At 41.4% G+C, this 20,844-nt stretch overlaps 1 protein-coding gene across 1 annotated transcript; it reads right to left on the bottom strand.

The window, feature by feature from the left end:
• Nucleotides 1–1,419: 1,419 nt before the first annotated feature.
• clstn3 (calsyntenin 3) lies at nt 1,420–19,696 on the bottom strand. The gene is given in 19 exon segments (XM_054621588.1): nt 1,420–1,602; nt 1,604–1,723; nt 1,815–1,999; nt 3,972–4,107; nt 4,250–4,395; nt 5,087–5,248; nt 5,437–5,663; nt 8,079–8,227; nt 9,210–9,358; nt 9,510–9,569; nt 10,380–10,539; nt 11,813–11,925; nt 12,491–12,778; nt 12,861–13,046; nt 13,419–13,568; nt 14,697–14,905; nt 15,101–15,311; nt 16,786–16,908; nt 19,630–19,696. Coding segments are annotated over 19 exon segments (2,871 nt in total). The 3' UTR covers nt 1,420–1,572.
• Between the last annotated feature and the right edge of the window lie 1,148 nt (nt 19,697–20,844).

The raw sequence follows: 20,844 nt of genomic DNA, 5'->3' as shown, positions 1-20,844 counted from the left end.
GCGAGAGAGACAGGGAGGCAGAGGGGGAGGTGAGGAAAAGCACACAGTTGTACATTCATTAAACTAAATATACCCGATGGAGGGAAATAGAAAAGAAAAGAAAGGTTCAGTTTTGAAATGTGTCAAAGATGAAATGAGTGAGACGTATCTAAGTATCACAACAATGTGCCCTCCTTATTCTGTGATTCAGATATTGACAAGTTCTTAAATTACAACAATATTACACACAAATTAAGAGACACTCATCAAGGGATTATCATCCTTATCACTACTACTATTATTATTATTATTATCATCATTATATTGTTTTTCTGATGCTGTAAAGGTTATTACTCCAATGGAAAAACGAAAATCATAATCTGCTCCCCCTCAAAGTGTGCAGAAGAAGAGAAGAAGAGTGGCTGCAATAATAATAGTAATAACAATAATATAATATTCATCATTGTATGTACAGAAAATTCATTACAATCAATACAATCAAAACTGCCCAAGCTGAGCTGACATTCTGGAAACAGCAGGGGTAGCACTATGGAGTGTGTGTATGTGTGTGTCTTTGTGTGTGAGTGCATGTGACGTCTTGCAGTTATTGTAAGAGCAGTGTGCAGTGAGTGAAACAGTGCAGTGAGAGTTGTTTAGAGACATTCCGGCGGTCACCTTGAGGGGGTCAGAGGTCAGGCTCGAACAGGTTTACTGTAAATAGGGATGTTTTGTCATTTAGCGGCACAAGCTGAAACTTTGCAAAGACTCCTGACACAACATCTGGAGGCTTTTGCTCTGCATCTGGGTATTGCATAAGTACCAACTTGCTTAAATGGTGTGGTATATGGTTGATAATCCTCATTTTATCATCAGCCCCACATGAAATAGCTGAAGCACTTTAATAGTCAGAAAAGAAAACTACCTGCAAGCGTAGTGTTTTTTTAAGGTTTTAAGAAGAGTGACCGTACTGTCTGACCTCACTGTCTTCACTCTGTAGTTAACGGTGGTCGAGGAATGTGTCGAGAGAGGACGCAAAGAGGGAGAAAAGAGTTTGTGCAGAGACTTCTCGAGTCGAGTCTAATGTGGGAAGTGTCGGGATCAAGGCTCATGTCTTTGCCTCCTCATCTATTCAAGGCCTGCATGTTGCGGATTGTTCCTGTATTCATTTTGTAAAGATTTCATTCTCTGTTCAATAACAAAAGAATAGAATACAATCTTTTTTTTTTTTTTTTTTTTTTTAAACAAAAGCAGTCTCAATCAACCAGTATTACACTATACAGACACAATACCATCTTGTGATCGAGAACTGGTGCACCACATACAATTTTGGTGGGGTTTGCTCAGGCGGTTAAATTACATTAAATGTATACATTGTGCCATTGAACATTTAGGTGGAGAACAACTGCCCGTTGTCGGTTATAGGTCACATATGGCGTTGAGTGTCAAGATTATTACAGTGACTGTGTTGTGCGTAGTGTTTGTAAGCATACATTCCTTATACTAGTAGTGTCAGCAGTCGTTGATATTAAAAGTGTTGGAGTGTGTGAGCCGGTTGTTGGTTTCCATGAGAACTGGTGCAGAGACCTGTGTGGCTCAGTAGCGGCGGGCGTTGCCGTCCCTCCCCCTCCTTCTTTATGATGATTCGCTGGTCGTCGCCAGCGTCTTCAGGTGACTCTGCAACCTCCTCGTCCTCCTCCCCCTCCCCCTCTGTGTCAGCAGAGATGCCCATACGAGACTCATAGGACTGTGGGAAAGAGCGAGGTGCAGGTGAAAACAGGAGCTTGACAGGTGTGGTAGTTCATTACGATCACGTCAATAACTTATCTGGTTTTTACCTCCATGGGGTTCACAATGATGGTGAGGGCAGAGTCGTCCCATTGGCTGCTACCCTCCTTAGCCCCGCCCCTGGCACCCTCATCGCGGCGATGGATGGAGCGAATTCGGAAAACACCAAGGATCACCATGACAACCAGGAAACCCACACACACCATGATGATGACTGTGGCTGCTCCTGGCACCACTGTAACAAAACAAGCAATGATTGTGTGTAATAAAATAATCTAAATTTTAAATATAAATCAGATGATATTCTATATTCTTCCTATTGGTGACAAATCATTCAAATACCACAACCGGCAATGAACTGAATGAACAGTGTTTCATAATTGTAGACCGAATGAATATTAATCCACAGCTGAAAATAGTCTCCAAAACTATTAGGCACTATTTAGTCCTGTGTGAGTAATCACTTAACCACTTTTTTTTTTTTTTTTTTTTTTTTAACTATTTTGAGACCAGCCTTTGTGTCCTTTAAAGGGCATTTCAGCTCTTGGAAAATTCTACCAAACTTTCCTTCATATGTGCACACTCTCGTAAACGCTTTATTCATCACTATGTAAAGTTAACATTTGTTGACCCAATAACTGAATGCATTTGGGTTTATTAGAAGCCACTTACCAACTATGAACGTATGAAAAATAGCCTGACAATCCTTTCTGCTGTGTGGCTGTTGTTACTCCATAAATAAAAACAGCAGAGGTGCAGCAGACCAAAACACAATTATTGGTCACATTGCCTGACCATGCACACTTTTCTTTACACCGGCTCCACAGTCGTGTGATTACTTTCAGAGCTCTGCATGGCCAGGTGCCTGCCTGCGTTAGAGTTCTGCTGCAGCCCTTTTAACCAGTCAGTCTCTGAGGTCTTTTGATTAGGGTTTGTGGGTTATTCCTCGCTCCAGGCATGAAACTACAGACGATCGTGCCTTTGAGGCTGCGGCTCCTAAACCTTGAAATTCCCTTCTTTTGGACTTTGGGGTCTCTGTGGAGCTTTCTCGTACAAACAAAAGGTATGTTTGCATTCAGTTGTTCACTAAAACTAACTGTATGCATCCTTGAGGTCTAACAAACATAATAGAGCAAAACACTTTTATTAAGTATTTTAAATTCAGATGCATCCATGTGTATTAGCTTGCAGTCTTTTTCTAGCTTGTCTTTGCTGGCACAGCAGCATATCTTGGCGTGTCTCCATCAGCTATTGATTAGTGAATACTGTGACACCATTGGTAGGGCTATGTATCACGACACCCATGCGTGTGCACCATAGACTGTATGAAATACAGACTTAGTCTTTGTGGCGTCAACCATAGGTAATGGGCAATAAGGTGGATTGACGTTGGAGCTGAGATCAGCCCGGGTGACGCAGTACAGCAGACAGCTAGCAGCTAGCAAACTGAGACCACACCCACCTGTCAATCAAAGCCTCCACGCCCTTAATTATGCCTAACTGTAAGCCTTAATATAATTTCAAGGAGTGTCCAAATGTCATGAATGGGGGGTATAGGTATTAGAGATGAAAAACATCTTTTTGTCGGCTTCCTGCTGTTAAGTTGGGCATTTTAACTTGAGGATCTATGGGGATTGACTTGCTTTTGGAGGCAGCCTCAAGAGGCAATTTGAGTTATTCTCGTTTTTAGCACTTCCACGTGGGCATCATTTTTCAGCACCAAAAGTTGCCGCTTGGTGCGCACACATGCTCATGTGATTAAAAAAAAAACGGGACCTAATCATTACAAAACACTCCAGTGCCACCAGAGGTCTGAAACTCCACAGGGAACCTTTAAGATCTGTGAACCCAGTAATCACCTATAAAAGGAGCTCAAGACAAATAATTTGCCTTTCTTTCTTCATTTTAATTTCTATTTAATTTATTACTTTACCCATCATTATCTTATTGCCTTTATTTGATAGTGTCTAGAGAAGTAGGAAACAAGGTGAAGGAGGAAGGAAAGACAACAACGATCTGCTGTCAGTCATCAAACTGTGGACACTGCAGACTTGCGGTACAAGCACCAACCATTAGGCTACCAGGGCTCCTCTTAACCGTCACTCTTATATTCTGACAGGATTTTTCTCTCTCTTTTGTCTTTAATTGTGAAGCACTTTGTGATATCTGTTCTTGACAGGAAAAGTTGATGAAAGCGGGAATGTCACCTGAGTTGCGGTGTGGATTGGGCAGGGTGTGTCCACTCAGCTCTCCAGCGTGGTGGGATGGATGGAGAAACTGCTGCTGGGAGGCCAGCAAGTGAGAAGGGTGATACAGACTGTCCAGAGAGTGGAGGAAGTTCACCTGAAGGAGGGAGGTGAGAGAAACACAGAAAAAGAATATGAAACTAAATAATCTCAGTGTAGACTGAGCTTTAATGCTCATACCTAAAACACATCTTAATTCGGTGCCAGAGGTGTTACTGTACGTGAGTGTTTCTTCTCACCTCCAGAGTCAACTCATTACTGGTGTATCTGCCATTCATCTCAGAGCAGGACAGGCGGAACCGCCTCTCGAAGCGGGCCGAGCCTTTGGCCAATCGGTAACGGACTGAGCGAAGGACGTCCTCGTATACCGAGATGGATTCAGCACCTGGAGGGAGTGCAGAACAAAAAGAGGACAGGGAGTCAATACTGAGATGAGAACTGCAGAGAGAAGGAGGAGAAGAGGAAAGTAGTCTGCAGCTAGTTATTGACAGCTGGGGGTGACTGTTTGAAATGGATTACTTTTAAATCTTTCAGGACATTTGGAATCTATTATATTGAATTTTGTGTAAAATTTTTAAAGGCCCTGAGAAACAATATTTCAAATCAAAGTCTTAATATAAGATATGAAATCGTATATTAACTTTACATTTAACTGGGTGGAACATGTGTCATTTATTTCTGTGCACCAGTACGGATTTACAACTATTTAAATCATTATGTGATAACAGTTGTGTGGCTGTTTGCTTGTGTCTTTCCTGATGAAACCAAGCAGTCCTGATAAAGCACATTACATCACTCTTTTCCAAACTTTAACTGAAACTTTTGCTCATTTAGTAATTAATATTTAATGTTATAGAGAAACACTTCAGGGGTTTTAAACATAAGAGACACAAATAGACAATAATAGCATATCTAATTCAGATTTCCTCACATATTTTTGGGTCTGATTGATTTTGTTTTTCTGTAATTTGCAGTCTTTGTTGGCCAGTACAATATTTAAATAACAATGATGATTTTCTAGTAAAACAAAGAAGACTGTTTTAAAATGTGCTGAATATTTTCATGCACAGTAGTACCTGTGATGGCAATATAAGCAGTAGTATTGATGATTTCCAGTCCCCTCTCTCGCACAACATCCATGTCCACCAGAAGCTCCTCCCTCTCTGGGTTTAGCTCCTCCCCCAGCGGTTGGACCTCACAGCCATCCAAAGTGTGAGCCACGGCGTCGGACATCAGAGCTAAGAGAGGATCATTACTCCAATTTAGGACACAAAGGATGTAGACAACAGATGGTCTCTTCAACTTATTTCTATACACAGATACTAAGACAAGTGGTTATAAAGGGCTATTTACAAAGAAACACTATCAATATTTAAAATCTCCCTTAATTAGAAGTGGCATTTGGGTTGTTTAATACATGACTCACCTCCTCCCTCCATCCCCTGTGCAGCTGTGTTGACAGCATGAGACAAGGAACAGACGATCCGGAGCTCAGGGAAAAGGGGGACACCACGGGGACCCTCAAACTCAGGGGCAGGACGAGCCAGATGAGGGCCGACCCCAGACAGAGAGATCTGAGGGGCGTCGGGCTGGAGAACCACCAGGTATCCCTCCAGCTGCTTGAGAGACAGACAACTCTCTTCGTTGAAACATCTGGCAGGGACGAAAGGAAGTGTGTGATGTCAGTCAGAGAGAGAAGGAGAGACGAAAGATAGAAACATAGCACATTTTTTTGTTGCCACGCTACTAACTCTAGGGATGACAATGTCTGTCTCTCAGTTAGTTCATCACTTTGGACCAGACTGAAAAATATCTGCAACTATTTGACGGATTGGTATGACATTTTTTACCATCAATCATGGTGCCCAGACGACAAGTCCTACTGACTTTGGTGATCCCCTTAATTTTTCTCTCATGCCACCTTCAAGTTGACATTTATTGCAGTGAAATATCTCAAGAGATGTGAGATGGATAGCCACAGGATTTGACACAGACATCATAGCCCAGCCATTAAAACAGCTTTGGTGATGCCTTTAAGATTACTGCTTCAATTTACCTTTGCTTCATTGTCAGACTCACTATGGACAAAAAAAGCATCAGAATGCATCAGGAACAAAGATATTGTCATTTTTATTTTGTGCATCCCTCTTCTTTGTAATAACACAGGAAATGTATCCAATAAACCCATATATAATAGACAATATAAAACACTGACAGGGAACATTTTACTGCACAATGAGTACTTTGACTTTTGATACATTTTTACTGATTAATTCTGCTAATAATACTTAGGTTTTCTACTTTTACTTAAGTAGGTTTTTGAATGTAAGACTTTTATTTGTAGTGGCATATTTTCCCAGCTTGGTATTTGTACTTTTACTTATGTAAAGAATCAGAATACTTCTTCTATAATGGCCTCAACATCAGCATCATCTGCACTGTGAGCATGTGAGCATTCAACTAAAAGCTCCGCTAGCATGGCTCGGGACTCTTTCACTCTCAAAATAGCAACATTGTGGCCAAGTAATGTTAATAACCAAACCATGTCCAAGATGATGGACAAAAAAGGTCTTAATCCAGAGCAATGTCTTCTCAATCTAGTTCTCTAATTCCACCACGGCTGTAGTTTTTACTTTGGTCTGAAAATAGCAAATGGCAAACCATTGCTCTGCTGTTACATATTTAATTTTCCTGCCAGAAAACGAGAGCAAATCAGATTGATGACATGCTTCTTACATATATTTATTCATCTGCACTATAATTCAGCATAACATTTGAAAGGGGATTAAGCGTAGTGTGTATTTGTGTGAGCAGCTGCTTCTATCGGCCTCTGCAGAAGGGCCTGCTGTTCAGCCATCTGGGTAACTCCTGGCCTCAAATCAGTCTAATCTTCACACACGCAATAAAACATGCTAGAGGACAGAAGAAAAAAAAAAACTCTGGTACACTTGAGCAGAAACTAAGTAAAAAAAAAAAAGAAAAAAATCTGCCTGTGACCTTGAATCTCAAAAACAAAACCTTCAGCACCGACTGGCCTGGTAATCATTTTAATCTTATAGACATGCGGCAAAAACAACAGTGGCAAAAGACGGTAAGTTTGATGAGATCGGAATTGTCGGCAGGCAGCTAGTTTAAATACACAATATACCACATAGCATATGCGCTAGACTGTACTTCCTGAGGTGAATTAATATTTCATCAGCTAAAAGTGACTGCTAAAGCCAGAGAGCCAGTTCGCAGTTGTTAAGCACGGTTGAGCACTGACCCGGAGACAGAGTTTGTGTGCCTTTTTTTTTCACGGCCAGGTGATTCAGAGCGATGCACACTGAACCGGGGATTCAGTCCTGTGACGTCAGTGCGTCTCGCAACATTAGGGATGCAGTTTATGTTTGTTTTGTGCAATGCTTTAATGGAAATCTGGAAATCTTAACCACTTTCCAGTTAGACACATACTGAATTATTTCTCAAAAAGCTTGCTATGCAAATAAAATTGACTTGAATTGGCTTAAATAGGGAAACAGTTTCTTAAAGTGAATCCCTCCACAGACAGAATTAATTTAGTCTACAGTTTATTCCGTCACAGCAAAAAGCTACTTGATGGCTGAACGAACAGAGATAAGATATTCCTTTTTATCTCTTGCTTTGACGTATTCTACTCTATAATCATCTCTTTGGTGCCACAACAGTCCTTATCACAGCCGGGGCAAGGTCCATGTTTGATGAGTTCAATGTCAAAGGAGTAAAGCAGAGGCACAGAGTCCAGAGGGAGACACTTCAATTGAGAAATAATTTCAGTTCACATTGTTTCATTTGTGGTGTTTAGAGATCTCCAGTGTGATAATTTACAATAGTGGTGGTCCCTTTCTCTCTGTCTGCCTCTTCTTCTACTTCTTCAGTTAATCTCCTGCCTCTCACAGAATGACTTTCAATCAAAGGACATATTACTACAGTTAGTTACCCAAGTGTGTGTGTGTGTGTGTGTGTGTGTGTGTGTGTGTGTGTGTGTGTGTGTGTGTGTGTGTGTGTGTGTGTGTGTGTGTGTGTGTGTGTGTGGTTGTGTTTTTGTACCTGAGCGAGGTGGTTAGTTTGAGGGGTCGGACTCCGGGGGTGGCAAAGCGCAGAGAGTTCCTGTAGGTGACTTGCTGCACTGCACGGTTAAAGCTCTCAATGTCGTCTCCCTCTAGCACCAACACTGACTGGCTGGGGTTCACATGAACCTGCAAAGCCAAAAGAAACACTTGAAAATCTAAGTTCCCATTAATTCACATGAGAAGACATCATGCTACATGGTTCAAGACAAATTGGATTCATTATCTTCTTGGATCACATTCATACAGGTTATTTTAAAAAGATATCAGAGCAAAGAAATAATAATATCAGCAGACATATTTCCTTTTTTTCCCTTTTACATACATTGGACAAAAAATTATATATTTTAAGTGCAAATGCTTGAAACATACCAAACCACCACTAGAGGAGGTTAGAAACACTTTGGCCACATACCAACAATTTGCATTGCAATTAAAAGACAATTGTTAAAGTCTGACGCTCATATGATGATTGAAACAGGTTTTGCTTTCTGTTTAAATTCCTCCTGTTCAGACAGATTTGAATACGAATTAAACAAACTGAAAACAAATTTCTGTGAATGTAAAGCTGCTTGCAGGATTGGAACAAGTGATGATGTGTAACGACTTAACATTTAGAGTTCAGTGGATAACTTCACAGAAAAACAGGACTTTTTCAAATGAGGGATGTGGTAAAATCAGCCAAAGATTGACTACGAAATTCGTTATGCTTAAGTATTATGAAGTTAAAGAGATTTGAATATGTACTGTTTTGAAGAAAGATGACTTAAAAAATGAGGTTAAAGAGTTAAGAATATGCCGCCTTCTATCCACAAATGGGGATTCCAAATTTGTATCCATTAGGTTCACAATTTTTTTCATTACATTTTTGAAAAGTTGGTTATAACATTGTATGTTTTGTATTCATATTTATATTCTCTTGTAAATGTCTGCATTCATGGCTGTCAATAAGTCACATGGATGAAGATAAGATAGCTGGTTTGGTGAATAAAGTATGGTATACTGGAAAAGAAAGTATATTTCACTAATGGCGATGAAAGATGTAAGGGACTCTTTGGAAAATCATCTTTCTCTCTACAACACGGCGGTCTACAGCTCTCGGAGACATTACCTTCATGCCGGAGCCCAGAGTCTCCAGGTCTCCAAAGTCCAGGCCCTCCCTGCAGGCGTACAGACACTCCACCACGCTGTGAGGCTCCACGCTGCCGGGACGCACCGTTACCCCCGACAACAGGCCATGGTAACCTCCCACATATTTCACTAAAAACCAGAGACAGTCCAGTATGAATACAGATTATAACACCACATTAATATTTTTATATGCACATAAATTATACAGCAACAATGACACAGCAAATTGACAGCCTGCACACCCTCATGCTGACAACAACGTGAAAAACATGGAGGTCACCTGAGTCTTTAGCCTCTGGGATGGTGTTGTTTAGTATTTCCTTCTGCTTCTCTTCAGGCTCTGCAGGGGGGGGCAGTAAGGGGCACAAAGGGGAATAGAAAAAGAGAAAACAATAAGGCACACTGAGAAAGATACTTAAATGTAGCGAGGTGTGAAAAGAAAGTAAGAGGTTGAGAGGAACAATGAAAAAAATAAATAAATAACACGAGGAGGCACAAGTGAGAAAATGCAAGCAAGAGAATTTGAGATATTGAGGAATGCACCATCTCCTCATTATCCAGGAGCAGCTGGTGCAACGCGGGCAGCAGAGCGACTTCCACTGTGGATGAGAGTGTAACACTGCATATGTGTGTATGTGTGTGTATTTTAATGCTAATTGGAAGCCACAGTTTACCATTTTAACCAGTGATTCGGGTGTAAGTGGCTGATAGCTGTCTGGCCCTTGTGTTGTTCTGTTGCTCTGAATAATTGATAAGTCAGTTATATTATTAGCCCTCAAATACAAAAAATGCATCAACCAATTTCTAACTGAGTGGAACGAGGGAGTGAATGGCGTGACGCTGAATGTCTCGGCACATTGTCTAAAGGTGCCGTATCAGGGTTTCGTTAGTTGCTGCCACTCATGCCAGAAATGGCAGCCTGCTTTCTCTGCCGATGTGTGATTTGAATGACATTTCATTGACGGAGGAATACAAATAAGGAAGCTAACCGAACAATTGCTGCTCATAGCATTTATGCAAAAAAGAAAGAAAAAAAAAAACAGGATTCCTCGCTCTCTGCTTGAATACATTTCTGTCAGAATCCTTCATTAAGCTGAAATGAAATATGTGTCAGTTGTGGATTCGCTGAGCATAAATTCCAGTGTGTTACCCCAGCAGGCGCCGATGAACATCCTCTGGCGGGGGGCGGGGTTGGGGATGGCGCCGTTGTCATGGATGAGGGCGGGGTCAAAGGTCACACCATCGACATACAGGGTCACGGAGGGAAACTGGACGCTGAGTGAAAGATGATGCCACTCACTGTCACACACCTGTTGGACAGAGAAAAAACAGAGTCAGCCTGAGCCTGAACAAAGATAACAATTGAAATATCTTGCAGGGTGAAGGTCTAGACATTTACTCTTTTATAGATTTTAGGGATGGAAGAACTATTCAGATATTTTATCAATGCAAGTACCAATACAACAATGTAAAAAAACTATGTTACAAGTAAAAGTCCTGCATTTATAATCTTAATTATTAATTATAACTTTTAAAGTCCAACGGTATGAGCATGAAAACGTACTAAAAGTCTCAAAAGTTCTTCAGAAAAATGGCCACTGGGACTGATATATCATTACAAAGTACATTATTGTAAATGTTTATATTGATTTAGCTGGTTGAAGAGAACTACTTTGTATAAAGTTAGGTTGTTAGGTCAAAAGATAATTCGAATGGGTTATGCGATGATTAATGGGGTAGGAAAGGAGATATAACAAAGTTTTGTTACACAAATTTGCTCTCCTTTTATGACTTTTCTCTAATCTTTCTTTATTGAATAATCATGTCTCTTTGGACCTCGAACAGTTATCTTAATAAAACCATCTGAGCAGCAACTCATAGAGGGCCTTATTAAATAATGCAAGGTAGAGTTTTACAGCCACTGGTTTAATCTTTGAAAATGTATTGTATTTTATAAACTGATCATGATTCCTGTTTAACATTTTAATCTGAAAAGTAACATTTACTGAAATTATAGCTGACATTTAAATGTAGTGCAGCAAAAAGTACATCCTATTCCACTGTTGGTGAATAATTCATCCGTTTAAATTCCTGTAAACATTTGTTTTAGCTTTCTCTTTAGATAGGGTTGCATCAGCAGGAATACAAAGGGAATTATGCAGACAGAGGGGCAAAAAAGAAAGACCGGTCTAATAAGATATCGTGGGTCAGACAGAGGGATTTGACAAATCTTCTCTGTATCAGCTCAGCTTCCTTTAATCCATGCTGCTTCAATCTGTCTGGGACCAGTAGCTTCAGTCAAAACAAACCCCCTTCACCCACCATTGTGCTGACTGAATGATATAGAAAATGTGTTCATTTTCTTTTCATATATCTTCTCTTTGAAAATTTGAAAGTACTTAAAAATACTGAGTTCTTCGATATGAATCACTGAAATATTAATGTTTTATAAAATAGCTGTCTGAGCCAGATGTTTGGCTTTACACAGACATACTGTCTGCTGCATTTCCCCCGCTTCAGTTTAATTTCAAAGGTACAAATACAGAAGAACATCAAAGCTAAGTGTTGCAGTTCCCTCAGTACCTGCTCCAGTTTCCACAAGAACTTGACGGGCCGTGCGGCCGAGACGTCGGGCCAGTAGAAGAGAGAGAGGCGGCAGCCGTGGACAGAGAGGGAATAGTGGGAGAAGGAATCATCTGGAGAGCAGAAGAACAGAAAATAATTGGTGGGTCAGTGTGGTCTTGTCAAACTGTCTTAATATCACTGGGCAAGTGTTCATAGAATAACCACAGAAAGACATAAAAATGTGCAATGCGTTTAATATAGATTTTAATCTCTGATCTGTCTTTCTCAATTGTGAATTGTATTGCTGTTTTTACCCGAGAGAAGGTTTGCCGAACACACTGCTTTCTATTGCTGCCCCGCCATAGTCATAAAGATGAAAATATTCACACAATATTCTGCCAGGCACAATTACAGTGTTTTACTGTTCTTCTGCTGCTGTCCACTTGGCTGCTCAAGTGGAGCAGCTGGGGGTTAAGTGTCTCTCTCAAGAGCACCTTGATCGTAGTTGTTGAGTCTATAAATGGCTTTAGGTATTTTTTTTCTTTCAACCTTGACTTTCTCTGTAATTCTGGGTAATTGAGTGGGTGACCTTCTGTGAATTTGTTGTATGGTGTTTTCTTTACCACCCCACATGTGAAAACACTCTTATAATACCTTTAAATGTCAGTAAAACCAAAACTCTTCCACATAACGCACCATTCTTGACAGTGCTGCACACAATAGTCTCCTCATCCTTGCGACTGCCTCTGGTCTGAGTGGTCGCAGGCTGGATGTTGGCTCCGCCCCTTCGCATCCACAGCTGCAGGGTGAAGTGGTCGCCTGACAACGCAGAGACAACCGAATCTGGCACCAGCGCGACGTGGTTGGATCCGTTGAAGGAGAAGACCAGAGAGGAGTCAGATGAGGGCAGAGTGGGCAGAGCAGAGGTCCAGTTGGCAGCAGGAGACGGAGGAGGGAGGAGGTCTACTTCACCCCTGACAGCACCTGATGAAGATAAAGAGATAAACAATGTTAATAAAAGAGGATCCTGTCCTCTGCATATTCAAATAATTAAACCAGAACTCACCGCACAGCCGTCGCACAGATCTGTCAGAGTAGCTGTCTCTGTCACAGCCCTTCCCGATGTGGCCGGTCTGGAGCTCTACGGTGGCCTGGATGTTCCACACAGTCTCCTCACAGGTCTCCAAATGCAGGCTGGGGAACAAGGGGATGCTGCCTGACCCGGGTGTGTACTCTACACGCTTGGTCCATCCTGAAAAAGTAGAGCAATCACAACCTGACCCTCAACAATTTGGATTTCAAAAATTGTATTTAAATTGTAATTCACTGTCAATAAACTGTGCTTCTGATATGGCAATCCATAGAAAGTGTAGTACTATCTATGATATAATAATATATTCTCACAGTTTAATTAATTGCCTTCCCTTGATATCAGCACTACCTCTTTAAAACTCAGCTCTTGATAGAAAGATGCAAAGGTGATTCATCCTAACGACAGCCCACGCACAACTAAAAGTGATAGTTTTCACAGATGAAATGACTAAAACACATCTCTTAAACCTCCCGAGAGTTATACAAGCATGATAACCGAGACAGAGAGAGAGCAATCTGTGACATTGATTACCGATCCAGCCGGGTTTGCAGGACGGCTTGACGGTGACGACGACCTGAGCATCGGCCTGAGCTCGGTTCTTTCCACAGTCGAAGGCGGTCACCCAGAAGGTGAAAACGCGCTGACGCTTTGAGTCCAACGGCTCTGTGTTCTTGATGTTACCTAGGAGACGGAGAGAGAGAGACAAAGCAAGAAAGGACAAGAAATTATGAAATACGAGAATAAAGGGGAAACAGAAATAGCAGGGTTAGTCATCAACAACAAGCTTGCATAATTGAAAGTCCAGAACAAATGACATTCATTGACAATGCTTCCGTCACTATACAATACACACAATAACAGAGCAGCTATCCTGCTCAGTGCATCTCCAGGAATAGAAAGAGAAAACAGAGGAAGATAAATTGCACAGAGCGGAATGAAAAGTGAAGGGTTTTCCTGTTTTTACAGATAAAAGCAACAGCGAATAACTGCGATAGGCTGACAACGCTCAGCATGCCAGCTGCCAGACAATAGGTAAGACGGATGATGGTGTGACATGGCGAGAGGAGAAACATTTGGGATGAAAGAGATAGTGGTAGGAACAGAGAAGACAAAGTGTTTAGAGAAAAGAAAAAAATAGACAATGACAAGCCCACAGCGTGTGAAGGAGGCTGGAACAAAAGGTCTCTGTACCAGTTTGACCCAAAAAAAGAAAGAAGCTGCTCATCCTCTACAAAAACCCTCCAAGTCCAGGACGATTCTGCAGAGTCATACTAAAACTGGGCCCTCTGCGGCTTCTGTGTCTCATTACAATTGATCCCCCACCAACCAGTCAATGGATACAATTTCAACAAAGAGTTTAGGGAATCTACGAGCAGCCAGTAATAAAAAAAGGATGCTATATTAAACCAAAACATCTGCTGCAATGTTTTTGCAGAGACAGAACAATAGTCCGCCCACACAAAGTCTATTTTAACATCCTTTTGGTTTCTACCTGTGAGAGGAGTCAAGTAGCTGCAATTCTTTTCACTCTGTCGCTATGCAGACATCAATATCCCAGCAGCGTCAGGTGTAGGTCTTTTTCATGTTTTGAGGGCATCCGCAGTTTAGGCGTTGAATACTTAATATTGAATTTAGTGATTCTACTTTCAATAGGCCGTAAAGAGCAGATAGTGCAGACAGCATGAGAGGACAATAATATAGTGGCTGGTATTGGATATTGTTTTTCTGTAGCAGAGGCAAACAAATATAAATAGGTCTATGAGTCCCCACGCCCGCTGATTTACTGCTACAAGATAAAACATGTCTCACCATCGTTGTCGATAGCGAAGGGCACATTAGGAGTGATGATGTCATAGAAGCAGATCTGGCTGTACTGCGGGGAGCAGTCGGCATCCAGAGCCTCCACGCGCACGATTCGGTCAAACAGACGTCCTTCTGGGACTGAGGCCTCGTAGCGACGCTCAACAAACACCGGGGAGAACTCATTGACGTCGTTAACGCGAACATGCACGGTGGCCCTTAGGGAAGGAGGAGTGGGAAGAAAAACACAAGCAGAGAGAGAGAGAGAGATGGGTTATTGTAACAATAGGAGGCAGAAATGGCTGGATAGTCTTTACAGTGCACAGCCAGAGGAGCCTCAGACAGTGACTGTAATTATTGTTAAAAACAATCAATCATCTTCTGTTCAGAATGGGAGGAGAGAGGGGACTAACTTGTGGGATTTCTTGCTGTTGACTCCATCGGGTCCCTCTCCGCAGTCGTAGGCCTGGATGGTGAAGCTGTGCTCCCGCTGGCTCTCGCAGTCCAGCGGCTCCTTGGACCGGACCAGGCCCTCACCGGTGGAGCGGTCAAGGACCACAGCTTCAAACTGGACTGAGCCTGAACCTGAGGGACCATTGTGGACCCGGAATCCACAGATTTCACCTGGAAGAGGAAGAAAATAACTCATCATATCAGAAAAGAGCAATAAAACAAAATGTATCAAATTACAGACAATGTGAATTCACATCTACTCATTTTGTATTCTTTTTTTAATTTTTTATAAATTGTTAATAAATATCCAAAATATTAAGATATTGTAAATCAAATTCCTATTCTGTCAACATCACATCATTTTTAACAGTTGCTACGGCTGCTCACAGTTTATACAGAATGCTGTAGCTTATATTTTACCAAGAAAAAAATTGTAATCCCAAATTTATCCTCATTTCTGGTCTGGCTCCAACATACATTTTTGTGCCTTTACATACCTTGCACTCAACCCTAGATCATGTAACAAAACTCTGCAGTCTAGATTTAGAAATGAAGTAGATTTATCTCCTGTCAATGCCTCTAAACTTTGGATCAGCCTTCCTCTTTAAATTCCTCAACAGTTATTTACATTTTAACTCTCTCTCTGCTCTGTCACTTCTGTTTATTTTCCAAATCATTTGTGTTACTCTAATGTTTTTCCCATTTTTTTTCTGTGGATCAGTTTTTTAACTCTGATTTGAAAAGTTCTATACATATAATATATTAATATTATAACAGCAACAACAACCAGTGACATATAACCAGGACTTCAGTCTACCACGAAAAGGAAAATAACATGCACTGATGTACTCATGTATAATACCTATCATTGCATCCATCATTATTAAACTAGTTGTGTGAATTTATCTCAATTTTGAGTGATTTTTTAAGAAGATATTAAGTGGAGACAGTTATCTGCAGGATTCCTTTAAGTGGCCCTTCATCTCATCATTATAATGATAGAATAAAATAGATTGCAGCTGCGACTCAAAATAAAACCCTCTTATAAAGCCACTGATCTTTCCTGGCTGACATAAGTTGAAGGTGGGTAAGGTTTCCTGCTCAAACATCTAATTTTGCCTTCCTTTTTGACATAAGTCCAATTCATTTCCGTAGCGCTGAGTATTTCTAGTCGATGTGTTATAATTTTGACTGAACATAGTTATTTGCAGGAGTCCAAACAGAATAGCCTTATTTCATCAGGCTGCAGAGGAGCGAGCGCTGTAGACTGCTGCAGTGAAGGGTTGAATTACACTATGAAGGCCTAAAAATAGTGGACTCTGTGACTGAACACATTGCCTTTAATATTTAGACCGGTCTGATGGGTAATATGGTTGGAAATGGCAGCAGGCTGAGGGCTACAAATTGATGTGATAATCAGCGTTGTGTTTACTATTAAAGCTCAAGCCAGGCCTGGTGAGATCATTTTCAATTTGCCCTGCTGATGTGATATTCAATTTGGCTGTGCGAGCACTTGATTTGACCTATTTTTCACAGCAGCTAGTTCTGCGGATATTCAAGGCAATTCGTGGGAAGGTTTTGGGCTTTTTTTTGCCAGCTCTGCCACCCTATCTGCTCCCATGTTGCTTCATGCGGTTGGTGTTACCAGCGTAGTGGAGTGGAGCATCCTTGTCCAGGGCAAAGAGAGGGGGGTTGAGCAGCACCGTGTTGTCGTTCTCCATGACGATCCCCTGGTACTCTGTCTCGATCCATGGCTTGTGCTTATTGGCTGAGCGGCACAGAGAGGAGACCAAGAGGCTTTGGGTTAAATGGAGCAATTAGAAGGAACCAATGTTTCTATTTTTAACGCTCCATTATGGGCAAGGACATGGTGAGCATGAGTGGAAAAACACACAATGTATGTCTGATATGTGTGACCACAAGGACATTCACACCCTCACAGATTTCCCCTCTTCTTCCTTTTTCGCCATATAGACCTCATTCTCTTGTTCTGGTTTAGTGCCACTCTACACACCTTACTGGTTGGCAGCGTAATTAAAGGCATTCAGATTTCACCTTATCACACACAGAGAGGTATATTGCTCATATCAATCAGCCAAACTGGCCTGCCACAGGCGCCCGCGCAATAACGCATGCAAAACAAAAAGCTGGGTCCAACTCAAATGCCTGAGGTTTACTGTGAATTTAACCTTTAATTGCGAATTAATTATTCATCATTGTGCTGAATGTTCAGTGCTGAGTGATCAAAGGGCAAGTTAATGAGCCAGAAGGATGACGATTTTACACCCCGCCAAAGAGCAAAAAAACCCAAAAGCCTCCCCTCTGTTGTCCACAATCTTTTGAACATGGATGATACAGAGTTTGAAATCAGACAGAAGCGCAAGACTTGTGTTTAGTAATTGCTTTGTTGTCTTCACAGTGAATTTTCCACAATATCTGACTGGAACTAACTTCGCTGTCTCCTATGTGAGAGGAGAGCCAACAGAGGAAAAATGCTGCTGGTTCGGAATCTGATTTAACTTCTAGCGCTTGAAATTTTGGGGATTATAGAGCCAATAAGATATTTTTGGAGTATAAATGTGTTTTTCTCAGTGGCAGAAAGTACAATTACTCAAGCACTTTATTTAAGTACAATTTAAAGTTTATACTTCTATTCCACTAACTCCATTACATTTAAGAGGGAAATATTGTTCTTTTTACTTGACAACATTTATTTGTCTAATAAATTCAAGCTAGTATGGGGTATTAAAATGACCTTGAAGCAATTTTTTCTGATAATACTTCTCCATACTTTTACTTTTAATGGGGTATTTTTTACATTGATCTATTGCTATTTGTAGAGCTGAAATGATTAGACGCCAGTCGAAAGAAAAATAATCTGCGAATATTTTGACGATTTAAGTAGTATTTAAATTTAAGTATTTCTGTTCAAGCAGAAAAAAAAAATTGTTGCTGCTTCTCAGTTTAGAAGATTTGCTGCTTTCTTTTCTTTCATGATATTTGTGATGACTTGTAGTCAATAGGTAATTTGGGGACTAAGCTGGGCTTCAGAAAACTGTAATGGGTATTTTACACTATTTCCTGACTTTTAATAGACCAAATGATTAATCGAGAAAAAAATCTGCAGAGTAATCAACAAAGAAAATTATTATTTGTTGCAGCCGGAGCTACTTTTACTTAGGTAAAAGATCTAAACACCTCTTCCGCCACATTTTTATTTTTTTGAAAGCACATTTTTATTTTTAATAAAGAAGCTTAAATGCTTGATGATGTCAAATGTCCATAAATGACAAAAATATAGCAGCTGTACAGGAATAAAATAGTCTGAAACGGGCAAAATCAGGATTTAAAAAAATATATCTGATCACAGAATAAGTAGAGGGCACAAATCAGACCAAACTTTCAAATATCTGTTTTTCGATCCAAAAAAGAAGCTCAGCCCTAATCAAAGATATTCATCCTCTCCTCTCAAGGTCCAGCCCGACACCGTCTCCTCCTCCATTTCCACAGCCCTCTGCCATGTCTCATTTTTGGTCGTTTATCTCCCGCCCTCCGTCCCCTCAGTTGATCTCCCCCCTCCCTCCTCTGCTCTATAGCATTAATCTGAGCATCAGGCCCGTGGATTACATCCGGGATTACAGATTGAGAGGCATCCCATTCCATCTCTCTGTCTCTCCTGGCACTTTTCGTCTCTCTGTCACTCTATCACCCCACAACAGTCACCCCCACCCCTCCTCGTCTGTCTCCCTCTCTCACACACACACAATATATATATAGTTATATATATATACACACACAAACGTTCCGGTATCTTTCGCTTTTTCTTTTCCCTCGTGTCACCTGATCTCACGTACCACCTCTCTCTCCACCACCACCTCCTCGTCTTCCTCCTCCTCCCTCCTCATCGGCCTGCGTCTTTTCAGCCACGTCCTCTCCTGTCACAGCTCCTTCTCCTCTGTCTCTCCTAACATTTCACTTGCTCGTCTCCCCCCCCCGCCTCTTTTCCCTGTGTTTCTCTGACACTCCATCTCTCCTAAATCTCCTCGTCTTCCCTGCATCGCTCTCCTCTACCACCTCCTTCTCTGACATTCTCCCTCCTCGCTGTCTGTTTCATTTCAGCATGATAATCATTGGAACAATGATGTTGTATGAGAGTCATGGTTATCCATGATGATTAATCTGTTCCAGAGGAGGAAACAGATTAATCATTTTCTCAGAGTCACAGCACTGTTTAAACAGACGCATGCATACTGGGTCATGAAACACAAAACGTATAAACCTGTATGTTATGTGGTCTGTTTCTCTGATGAGGAAACTGATATCTAATTAATTCACTCGTGAGGGAGAGCAACAAAGTCATCAGGAGCATTTCAAGGTAAAACAGCCATGGCCCTGCCCGAGCACCTTGACAGGTCTGCGTGCTCTCATGGCGATGTCAACCATCATCTCAACGCTTCACAATTAACAGTCAAAATTATGAGGAACTGACCTTTGTTGCCATTGGCAACCGAAGTCAAGCAAAGGAGGAAGAAGGAGAGAAAATTCATTCTGGCCATCTGAAGGAGGAAAGGAAAGGAAAGGAAAGGAAAAGTAGAGGGGGCAACAGGGTTGGGGGGGGGGGGGATAAAGTACATGCATCAATAACTGATCATCACTGACAGAGACAGGTACAGTACCAAGACACAGAGAGAGAGACAGCTCAGACCTTTCAGATGCTGTGTGTGTGCATTAAAACACAACTAAAGTGTCATGTATGTAAGTAACCTTTGGAGGCCTAAATAGGTATAAGAGAGACCCGACATGAAGAACTCGATTCGGTGCTGCATATTGAGTCAGCATAACTAAACCAATAGACCAAAATTGCTCCTGCCTTTTCCTCAAAAATGAGACTGACAGACTTGCAGAGAATAGCCTATAGTGAATGTACGTGGTCGTGAGTGTGTAGCCTATATGCGTGTCAATATAATAGGTTTGGCATGTGGCCATGTGGGTGGTTTCCCATGTTTTAATTATGGTTTGTTAGGTTAAAATAATGCAGCTGCTGTCTTGTGGCTACAACTGAAAAATTAGTCCTTGGGGGGGGGGGGGTTTCATGCTCTCATTGACATAACAAGGCTCTACGTTTTTTCCATTGCTGCAGTCCTTGATGGGCTACAGGACAACATGCTCTGCAGATTACATTAAAGAAAAAAAAAAAGAGGAAATATATAACCAAAGACTCCATCTGTTCACATGTTGTTGCGGCCACACATCCATCCAAGACCAGAGAAAACATGCTATGCGACAGATAGTCATCCGATTTACATTACATGCTGGTATTGACACACATTAATTATCTCGGGCTCCATGTTGAAAAGCTCTCACGAGAGCCAGGAGAGGAAATGTCGCATAAAATAGGATGTGAGCTGAAGTAAGATGTGACATTACCGTGGTGAGTTGCGGTGATGCTCCCGGTTGGTACCCAGCCTCTACGCGCGCAGCATCCGCCTCTCACGCCCCTGCCGCTCGGCGATCCCCCTCTCTCTCTCTCTCCCTCTCTCTCTCTCAGACTGAAAACAAACCTCCAGGTAGAGAGGAGAGGTAACACGGATGGTCTTTACACAACGGCTGAAGTAAATTGTAGTATATATATATATATATATATTAATATTTCAGCCTGAAGTGAGACCCGGTTGATGAGGCGCGGGGAAGATGGAGAGACCGA

Source organism: Anoplopoma fimbria, chromosome 20 (genome assembly GCF_027596085.1).
Source record: "Anoplopoma fimbria isolate UVic2021 breed Golden Eagle Sablefish chromosome 20, Afim_UVic_2022, whole genome shotgun sequence".
Taxonomy (NCBI): Eukaryota; Metazoa; Chordata; class Actinopteri; order Perciformes; family Anoplopomatidae; genus Anoplopoma; species Anoplopoma fimbria.
This window is presented reverse-complemented; position numbering and strand designations above follow the sequence as displayed.